General features: G+C 42.5%; 1 protein-coding gene across 1 annotated transcript; it reads left to right on the top strand.

Moving 5' to 3' along the window:
- Positions 1–377: 377 nt before the first annotated feature.
- Positions 378–3033, top strand: LOC309688162 (ras-related protein Rap-2a). The gene is made up of 2 exons (XM_082503654.1): positions 378–1302; positions 1883–3033. The coding sequence occupies exon 1, from the start codon at positions 700–702 to the stop codon at positions 1249–1251; it is 552 nt and encodes a 183-aa protein (XP_082359780.1). The 5' UTR covers positions 378–699; the 3' UTR covers positions 1252–1302; positions 1883–3033.
- The last annotated feature ends 8131 nt before the right edge of the window (positions 3034–11164 follow it).

Here is an 11164-nt window from a genome sequence, read left to right as displayed (position 1 = left end):
TCAACCACGCTGACTATGCGATAACAGCCGTACTGCACCTTTAACTAAACACTGGCCAGAGTATTTACTGAGTGACGTAAGACGCAGACTGCGTGACGAGTGTGGGCAGGCAGGGCAGGCTCTTTGTCAGGTATCCAGAAGTTAGTATGCTCACACCGGAAATCAAAGCATTAAGATTGGGAGTCTGTGATAAATTCCTTAAAACGATTAATTAGCAATAAAAACATCTAGAATTAAATTGAATATGATTTAAATAAAAAAAAGATAATGTATTCGATGAGTGGTAAAAACATAATACGGTGAGATTTACTGCATGGATCGATATAGCGCTTTTATTTTGAAGGTGCAAACAGGAAGCAGTTGTTTTCCGCTACATTCGACTTGATTGTGAAAAAGAAAGCTACGGACGCACGGTGGCTACTTGAACGAAAACGGGGGAAGCTTGCTCAAGAACCGGTAGGGCTGTATTCGGGACCTCAGCATGCCACAATACAAATGGTGAGCGTGGGCGCAAAACAACTGTATTCACCTCCTGAACGGCGATAGTTGACAGCCACGCCCGGTTTTCAGCGACCGGAGCCCGTACAAAAGTGCTGGCGGAGGTGCAACGGTGAGCGGTTTGAAACCCAGCAGGGCGGCTAGCGGGCTCACAGCGGAGAGGAACCAGCAGCAGCAGCGGCGGCGGCTGTTTTAGGCACCATGAGAGAGTACAAAGTAGTGGTTCTCGGGTCCGGGGGCGTCGGTAAATCGGCACTAACCGTCCAGTTCGTGACGGGATCTTTCATAGAAAAATACGACCCCACGATAGAGGATTTTTACAGGAAGGAGATCGAGGTGGACTCCTCTCCGTCCGTCTTGGAGATCTTGGACACGGCTGGGACCGAGCAGTTCGCCTCCATGCGAGACCTGTACATCAAAAACGGCCAGGGTTTTATTCTGGTCTACAGCCTGGTGAACCAGCAGAGCTTCCAGGACATCAAACCGATGAGGGATCAGATTATTCGGGTGAAACGGTACGAAAGAGTGCCGATGATTCTGGTTGGAAACAAAGTGGACCTGGAGGGGGAAAGGGAGGTTTCGTCCGGTGAAGGGAAGGCTCTGGCGGACGAATGGAACTGCCCGTTCATGGAAACTTCAGCCAAAAATAAAAGCTCTGTGGACGAACTGTTTGCAGAAATAGTCCGACAGATGAACTATGCCTCAACACCAAATGGCGACGACCAGTGCTGCTCGTCTTGTGTTATTCTTTAAGGAAAATGGACAATCACAAAGTTTTCTTTGCTCGGTTTTAAGTTTGCAATGGTAAGTTGGAACACCATACACCGAAAGTGTAAACCTGACACGGTTGATTGTTCAATGCAGTGACAAGAACTATATATAAACAGCGTACTTATTACCAACTTGTCCACATTAAGTACTGTTTAGCGAGCAGCAAAGCACCGGATGTAAGCTAAACGTGTCTTCATTTGCGTAGCCTGAAGTTTGTTTTTTGTCAGTACTTAGCTATAAAAACTCAGCAGTACTTTTTACCGGTAACGTACAGTGGGACACTTGCAGTCCATTGTTTTGCTAAGCAGATAGGGGAAGTCTCTGATTCATTTGCAGAACTGGATGGGGCATGCCAGTGGCACACTTAATTAGGTTTACAAACTTTTGTGGCTCAATCGGTGCAGCTACAGTTCGGAGCTATTAAAAGAACTGCCAAATGCCATATTCCAGAATGGGGTTTACAGGGAGATTCCAGTGTTTTTGTGTGGCCTACATTTCAAGAGTCAGCAAGTTCGAGATTAGATTTAGCTTTGGAGGAAATCTGTTTTCCCTAGAAGTTGTTCTAGCTCATTCATGACACTTTCTTTTTCTCCGCCTTTCTTGTTTGTGGCAGTGTGTTGCAGCAAGTCTGTACTGTTGAGCTCTTCTTCGTGTCTCGCCCTGGCCTTGGAGGAAAATGAAGGGAGGAATGCTGCAGGGGGACGAGGAGGAGGGGGAGCAACTGAGACAGGGAGGGGTCCACTCTTCAGGAATTCTGCTGGGTTGGAGTATCTGTACTGCACGATCGGTGTCCGCCATTGATGTCAACACAGTGTCAGATCCAGAGTTTCAGCCTCATCCCCCCCCTCCTCACCAGTTCCAACTGTACTTCCAACTGGAACTACATCCCAATGGAAAAGATGGAAAGAAACACTTAAAGAAAACTCATAAATGGATATTTCTGTATGAGAAGAACACAGGGAGATAGAGTATATATTTTGTTAAGTAACTGCACAGTCTGGGACAGATAAAGAGTTGGGCCGCCTGATCAAATTTGGAGCAACGCTCCACAACACTCCAAATCCTGCTTTCTTTTCCAAAGTCAGAAGAAATTGACGCCACGTCTCTGGTGGTGGAGAAAATGTGACGAGTGCCACTTCATGTTTTTTTTTTTTTTGTTGTTTTTTTGTTTGTTTTTTTTTACTTCACTTTCTCTTTAAGTGTGTGAGAGGACCCTAACTGAAGTGACACAAGGACACTGACCCGATCGCCCTTGTGTCAAGTGCCTTTCCGAAACAAATCAGCTGTTCAGATTTAGTGCCAACCCACAACCAAAACAACCCTTCAACATCACAATCCACAAACTAGTGAACTCTTCTACTGGATAGTGTCGTAAGGATGGAAGCTGACGATAAAAAAACTACAGCAGGCTTCTCTTGAATGGAATGGCAGTTTTCTGTTTGTTTTACTTTGGCCTTTTTGAAGTCTAAGGTGTTAATTTTTGCAATGTCTGCTTGGTCTGGATGAACCCATGTCTTGAAATGCACAGGTACTGGAACCCCTTAGACATGATCACAACACCCGACACTTAATTTCCAGGCCAATCAATTCAAAGGAGTTCTGTTTTGTTCTGTTCCTTTTGTTGTTTTTAACAGGAAATGTGATAATGTACCATTGACAAATCTAACCTGATTGTAAGTTTAATTTCAGACCAGCCATTTAACAGTTGGCTGTTTTGAAAAAAAAAAAAAAAGACTTAATACAAATGGCTTTTTTAAAAAAGAACCCAGGCTGTGTTTTCTTTTTTCTTTTCTTTTTCTTTGGGGACATCTACTCATTTCACCACATGTCACGAGAAGTTCGGTGAAGAATTTAGCTTAAACAGCAGCTGAGGTTTGCTTAAAAGCACACAAATAATTTGGCTACTAGAAAACCCTGCATTAAGCTGTTGCTGACAAAGTAAATGTTCAGTGTGCTTATGTTACAGTAACATGACCCCCCCCCCCTAAAAACAACCCAAATTTACACGAGCTGCTTCACGGTTCAGCATGTGTGGTGGACCTACTCCTAACAGGAAATAGAACTACAATATGAAAACGCTGCAAAATTGCTGGTGTTTATTGCTCTTTGTGTCACAAACTCGATGGGCAGCTATACAAGCTCAGCTACTTGCAGCGTTTGTGGAAACATGAAAGCTGCTTTTCATTGCTTCAGAAATCAAGCTTTGGCTTTCTACCGCTGTTGATTCTCATCATTAAAAACAAAACTTGTCATGTGGTTAAGACAGGGACCACTGTTACGTAAAATGAAAAAAACTGAAAGATAATAGAACGTACATACATGACTAGTTTGAAAGAGATGAGTAGCTCCTTTGTGTTTACATGAAGCTTACAAAGTAAGCTTTGGGATTTAGGGGTTTTGTTTTGTTTTTAAACTAGTAAAGTAGCTGCACAATCATCGTAGGTGAATTTGGTTGGATTCACCAACAAAATGGACTCGGATTCTCTATCCACTCAGCATCTTCACAGACGTTAATAGAAGAGGCCGGGCAATGCTACACCCGGGAATTATCTCTTTTTAACTGTGTGGGTGTAGCAATGTTCCAGTCCGGAGGTTCAGCCTGGCTGCAGTGTGTGTGGGTGCTGTGGTGTGATGTGGAGAGGCGGGTATGAGTGAGCAGGCCACCGTTCTGCCTCTGTTTACCTACGGGGATTACCTAGCCCCGGCTGGCTGGTAGACCACAGCATGACTTGAGGTGGGGGAGAGAGTAAACACACACAAGACGAGCTTCGCATAAAGTCCGGTCTTTGAGAGTGGATGAGCTCTGATTTTTCAGCCTGCACAGTATGTTTGTAGTGTTGCAGCATTTCTTATATGTGTCTTGTCAATCTGAGCGCACGCTCCTGCTCATCACCGTTGCTCGTGTGTTTATGCCTGGTAGCCACTGTAAGCACTGGTATCATATGCATTCTTTGGCTTTGCCAATACCATGTGACTGTGGGGCATGGCGAGCCAGGGGTGCAGTGGAGTGCAAATATTACTTCTAACACCTACAATTGAACACTGCTGCACAGCAGATGAGGCTGAGATCAATACTGTGGTATTAAAATGTTTTTGTTTTTTTACCTCGCTCTGAAAATTTTATATTGATATGACATTGTAGTTGGTGTATGAGAAAACAGACGAGTAATCAGGTTGCTTAGTCTGCTCTTCTGCTTTCCATTATATTAGGTAAATATGTCACACAAAAATCTATTCTCAGTTTTGTTGCTTTTTAACTTGTATTGAATAAGTAATAGTAAGTTATTGGCTATCTTTTACATATATATATGTATGTATAAATATTCTTCGTATTCCTTTTCAAGTTTGCCCGTGTGAGTGAAAGCAGCTTGAGCGTGTACACACACGTACTCTAAATTTTTACCCCTGAAGCTGAAACGACATCTTCACACGTTAATGTTCGGTTTGAGCGTGTGCAGAAGAGCTTTGTTTTTGCGCAGCTCTTGATAGCAGTTCTTGACTCTCCCCTCCGATCGACCACAAGCCGTGGCTACTTTCCAGCTGTGTTATCTATGTGAAGTCAAGGATAATAGCATGTTTCCTCTGAGGCCCTGATACAGATTGTGCAATTAGGTAAGAACAGAGCTGAAACTGAACTCTGCCTTGAAATGATATTGTTGAACCGGTAGTGGATGAGATGGCAGGAGTTTGTACAGCAGTGCCCCAGTTACTGTAAATGTACACCACTCTCCTCTGTTGCTGCTATTGCTGCACAGTTTCAATCTCTTGCTGTGGTATAAACATCTGATAGTAGAAGAATTTGCCCTTTGTAGAGAAAAGGGCCCGTCGAGTTCCAGCTTCTTTTTATCTGTCTTTTTCTAGGGAGCAAGAAGGTGAAAGTTTCACTTCCTTCATTTTGTTCAAAACTCAGCACTGGTGCTATCTCCGCGTTCAGGGTTGAATTGGCTTCAGCCGTTCAGATATCCAGTTTCACTTTGTTGCTGTTGTCGTCACGTTCTGAATACCTGAGTTGTCGCGTTGTCTTCACATCTTGCCTATTTTTAAAGGTTTCAGTTGCAGTCGGCAGGAAATCAGTGGCGCAGGTTTACAGACGGTCCAGTTTGTCAGCGGTTCCCGGTCATGAGTGATAGTCATGTGATGTGGTTGCCATGGTCAAGGAGGGGGTTGGGATGTGGTATGGCTGTTCAGGGTGGCCTCGTGACCTGTGAGAGTTTGGTCACTGCTGGAATGATGACTGTCGGCTGAGGAAGGGTGGGTGCCGGTTTGTTTGAGCACTTTTCTCTCATTTGCCACAAACATATACTTTCTTAGGTCATGACAAGAAGCATGACTGAACTTTAAAGAGAATTTCTGGAGCGTAAAGATAATTGTAAGGTTTGAATATGCAGCTCTGGTTGCATTAAAGCAAAAATATCGATTTCTTAATGATTAAGATAAGTGTGCTGCTTGTTGCACTGATGCAAGACTTCTCTTTTTTTCTTCTACTGTTGGAAGCAATAGCTCTGACAGGAAATGTTGCAACTGAGCCAGTGAGAGTGGGTGGTGTGTGTTTGCATTTTTTTTTTTTTTTCTTTTAACATGGGACTTAATCACTATATAGGCTCCTTGTTGAATTACAGGCTTCTCATTCTCTCCCAGCATCATCATGCTATTTTTGAGGCCCTGTTGTGTTCAGGAGAGCGGTTTTGCCTTTTTTTTTTCTTGGCAGATGTGCCTCTTGTGTACTATATTTGTCTAAAGCAATATGCTCTGAAAACCATTTGACTTTTATTAGGCTTGCTCACTTGACCCTCATACAAACACACCGAAACACAAACAAAAAGTCTAATTCGCTTTAAATGCAGCAGCATTTGTTAATTTATTCTGTGTGACAGTGTTATTTCCTTTTGTGCAGGGCATTACCATAACAACGCAGGAATGTCCATGTTTGTCTTACCGTTAAAGGTTGTTTTTTTCTTTTCTTTTTCACTCACACACACACATATACACACACACGCACATATACGCTACACTTAAGCTATTCTCACCTCCTCTGATGTACTAACTTCCTTAGCAGGAACAGTAGACTGGTTTAGACCTAATAGTTTCCTGATCAACCATGTATTAAATCATTGCAGTTGTTTTACGTGTTCTTCTACCTTTCCTTGAACTGGCATTACTTGTGGTAGTATTAACAGCAGCTTCTGAAACACTCATAAGTTAGACATATTGCTGTAATTTTGAAGTCTAACCTCTTTACTTTTCATTGTCTGTGTTTACTGAACAGGCTGATGTTCGGTAAACTGATGGCAAATCATCTCCTTCTCTCAACTCTGCCTGTAATTCAGGGAGTGGCCTTCTCGCTCAGAGGTGACTCTGCCAAGATGGGAATGCCCCAGAATTCCTCCCATTCCTCTCATTCCTTTAACTGTAATGTCTGGACATGTCTTTAGCCTGAAATAAAAGAGCGAAGGATAGAAGTCGTGATATGATAAGAAGCGGTATAAATGTGTTCTGCATGCTTAATTTCAGTACTTTGGCCTTGAGTTTTATCTGCTAAAGATCTCTGATCACAGCCCCGATAGAACCCTGTGTGATCCAGAGGCTACAACTAACACAACAATAGAGAAAGAACGAGCAGCTGTGATAAAGGATAAAAGATAGAGCCCAGGGTTTGTCTAAACAGGCCCCCCAGACACCGCCCCACTGTGTCACAAGATTGATCCCACTGGGCACGCAGTCAAACTGCTCCTTATATCCATCTTTAGATAATCATAGCACAGTTGCCTCGGATCGCACCACGGCTCGATCTGAAAAGGAAAGTAGGCCAAAGGAGCCAGTCAGACAGGACTAGTCACTTGCAGTGTCCCTCGTGTGGATTAATAGATTTTATTCAGCGGTGTTAGCGAGGACAAGTAATGCTTAAGGACCGGATTTGTAATTGAGCTCAGTTTCATTCAGTGTTTTAATTATGATGGGGGAAGAATCAGGTCATGGATTGTGTGGTGGCATGGCACAATGGATTTTGATCTTTCTGTAGGTATAATTACTTATATAATTAAAATCCAGAGCTGAAGAAATGAGTTCTTAAATAAGCATTAAGACCTTCAGTAACACCTCTGATAAGTCAGTTTTACCTCTGACCCGAGTAGCTCAAACTTGATACTAACGTCTGTGCTCTACGACCGACTTCAGATGAAGCTACTGTGGTTTGGGTGTGGTTTAATGCTTGGCTGACAGGCTGGCTTATCTCTCAGATGACTTACAGGAAGTGAATGTCCTTAAATAATTTCTTGGTTGTGTGTTTCATTCTTTGATCAGATGTTTAGGAATGGCACATGATGCAACATTTCGACCAGGCAAGCTGATGTCGTGGCCAAGTCGTGCTATTTGTGTGATGCTGGAACGTCTAGGGTGAAACCACAGAGTGCAGTTAAAGGTTTAAACTACTAGTTGTGATAAAGGTTATGGAGATTTTTTTTTCTAATACAATAATACCCACACCCCTTAACCACTGCTAGCAACATCACATAGAGATCTTAGGGCAAAATCAGCTACAGCACGCTATCACTAGATCTGGATTGGGTTGGACTAGCTATTTTTAAACCCATTACCAAGTTTATGCATAAAATCCCTGCTTACCTCTTAAAATCTACCAGCTAGTGCTGCCTTGGGATTTCCAAAATCAGGGTGCCCAATTAAAACAACTAAATTTTTAGATGGAATTGTCTTTGCAATCGTCTTCTCTAAGCAGTGTTGTTTTCAGACTACACAAAGCGGCGGTTTTCTGTGGGAAAAAGGCTTAAGTGGGTTTTAGGGCTCTCTGATGTGCCCAACATGGAGAAATATGTTATAGCCTAGGCTAAGTTTAAACCTCTGAAAAGACTGAGTGCAGCTGACTGCTTGTTGGGAATGCTTAATGTTAGCTTCTTCTGGTGAAAGACATCTTGTCTTCCAACAATTATATAATCATTCTTCTGCATTTTCAGTTCTGTAAATCCAGCATGGTTCCAGAATTTTTGCTGTTTCACATAAACACAACTCGCTGTCATCTTCTGTTGCCCTCCTTTTTTCCCCAGTCACCCCAATTTGGTAGAAATGTGGTTGTGGGAAGAAGTGACATCCAAGGCCTGATGCTGGGTCATGTGACTGTGTCCTACCACACTGGCTTTGCCCTCCTGTCATAACAGCAGATTCAAAATTCTGACTAACATGGCATGACATCCATGACCTTCCTCCCCCATTTACGAGCCACTTTTATTCCCCTCTTTACATCATCTTTACCCCATTTCTCAGCTGAGTTCCCTACTATTCACATCATGACACTGTGTGCAGTGAACTCTACCACCCGTTCCTAGTGATACTTTGCCCTCATGTCAAAATGATGTGCCTGACAACGAACACCCTAAGTGTTTCAGTTTAGGGTGTTGACGTCTGTTAACGTCTCTTCTGCAGCTCTCCATTGGTCACTTTTCTTGTGCCTGTTAAACGTCCAGATTTATCATCAAACTTTCCTCCTGAGGCAGGTTTATGCAACAGCTCTTTTATAACCTCACCAACCAAAGTGCAGAAAAAGAACTCTGTGGGAGAGAGCAACTACAAACAGAAGACCTGAAGTTTTTATGTGTAGTATATGTGTAACACACTGTTGTTATTTATCTTCCTGTCAGTTTGGAGAGAAGATTTGTGAGGTTCTATTTCGGTCCAAAATGTGGTAATAATGGTTTGACAGTGCCAAAATGTTTTTGCAAGCTTTCACATTAGCATCACATTACCAGCTCACCCACACAGTTAAAAACTTACTGTACAATTTCAAATTGCCTTCTGGATCCTAACCAGAGTGTGTTTGTTTACATTACGGAAATATTTTCCATATTTGGTCTTGGCAGGAAGCGTGTGGCAGAGTTGTGTTCACTGAGTTTACATTGTAAAAATTGCACAATAGCCCCGCCCAAGGATGCCAGCGTATCTGTCTGACACTCAAACACAACACTGCAGGAAGTAAGTGTGACAGCACAGCAGTCAGAAACAAATATTCATACCTCACAGCCAAATCAGTGTTAACACGTAGCGCTGTGTTATTACCACATGAGTCACACATCAGTCTCTTTCATTTTCACCAAAACCACTGTGATATTTTTGTGCTGACAAAGGACAGAGTGTACATGTTCAATCTTACCTGTTTGCAGACTGACTCGTTCTTCCTACATTCATGTGCATAATGCCCACACAGCTGTCATTACATGTTATCCTAAAGATGCCCTAGATATGACCCCCTGCACTGAATTGAATTCTGAGAATTTTGGATAGGCTAGGCTCAGAGGAAATTACTCATATCCTGTGTGGAGCTGTGGAAAAGGAAGTCTCCTATGACACCAGGAGTCTCCAGTCTACTGACCCACATCAGTGGACTTTGGATTCAGCTATTCTGTAGCCAGCAGTGTTGCATTGCAGTGTAAGGCCAAATGAAAAAGCAAAACAAAAACAAGTCAGTATCAGTAAGTGAATAAGACGTCACATTGTTTCATTGGTGCAATTATTCTAAACATGCCCCGGGGAGTTTTTCTTTCTGCAAACAACATCTGTTAGCATTCAGTGTTTCCCTACAAATCACATCATTTGGATAGTTGAAGCCTTATACAGTTGATATCCTTCATCATTACACATTTGCAAGGTGATCGTGTTTGTAACATTTTGCGTGTTTGTAACATTTTGAAAGTTGCACGGCTCCTATGAGCTATTAGTTTGTTTATTTTTTGTAGCTTTCCCTTATTTCTGTCCCCCGGCATCACATTGCTGTCACTGGAAAAGTGTGAAACTGGTGATAGAATTAGGATCCTCTTATACAAACGTAGCTGCTTGTGTTCACGCTAATACTGCTTAAGACAGAACAAAACATGAGCCTGCTTTTCATGGGCTATGTAAAAGTAGCTTTGGATGACACACAGTTGAAAATATTCTTTATTTATCTAACAGGCCTTGGTGCAGACCCTCAGTTGGTGTACTTCCTGCCTTTTTAACTCATCTGCCTTTAAGGCCTGACTCGCTTTAAACCAGAGCTTAAAGTGCACGTAGCCAAATGCTATCCCTGATAAGATATACAGTCAACACGGCTCATACAGTATATGACTCAGTCTATTTTCTAATTGAAATGTAATTGCTAATAGTGTCTTTATCTTTCGTGCTTGTATACAAATTCCAGAAATTCTTAACATCTCAGAATCAGAGTTACATCCCGGAGTTTGTCGTGACAACAGGAATAATAGTGGAGCTATGCTATGCGGGCGTGGTTAATATCTAATTTGAGGACACTGTAGCCATTGGCTGTTTTCTTTCTTCCATATAAACAGATCACACTCTTAGTAGTGTGATCTCACTTAGCCAATATCTGCCTGTGAAAATTGTACCCAGGCTTCCTCAGTTCATTTAAAGAAGGTGTTAAAATGATATTTGCAGTCTGTTCAAATGCAAATCTTGCTGTGCTGCAGGCACAATAATATGACTGAAAAGCATGTAGACAGTTGGGAGCTGCTCATAAATCTGGAACTTGCTTTTTTTTCTTCTTCTTGCCTTTGGCGCCCATTGCTATGCTAGGGAGTAATTTGCTGATCAACCTGTACTTAAGCTCATTGTCTGGCTGCTGAAATGTTCCCAAAAGAAACTATGTTGTTCCCTGAGAGGCTCACACTGAGCGGCTTCACGTGGAGACAGAGCGTCAGACTTGAGTTTTAACAATTTGGCTACTAGAAGCAGCACATAGAAGAGTACCACTCCATGTAAGCGGCACACTTACACAGCACAACTCGTGGTGCTGTACGCCATAATACTTGCCACATGTGTCATCTGATGTGAGACTGAATGGTGTCCAGTGTTGGTGATCAGTGCACTGACAGGAAGGAAGGGTGTTTCCATCTAA

This window comes from Aulonocara stuartgranti (genome assembly GCF_965226115.1).
Source record: "Aulonocara stuartgranti genome assembly, chromosome: 14".
Taxonomy (NCBI): Eukaryota; Metazoa; Chordata; class Actinopteri; order Cichliformes; family Cichlidae; genus Aulonocara; species Aulonocara stuartgranti.
This window is presented reverse-complemented; position numbering and strand designations above follow the sequence as displayed.

Excerpts from the sequence above, each read along its gene's own strand:
- LOC309688162 (XM_082503654.1), top strand. The coding sequence starts at position 700 with ATGAGAGAGTACAAAGTAGTGGTTCTCGGGTCCGGGGGCGTCGGTAAA.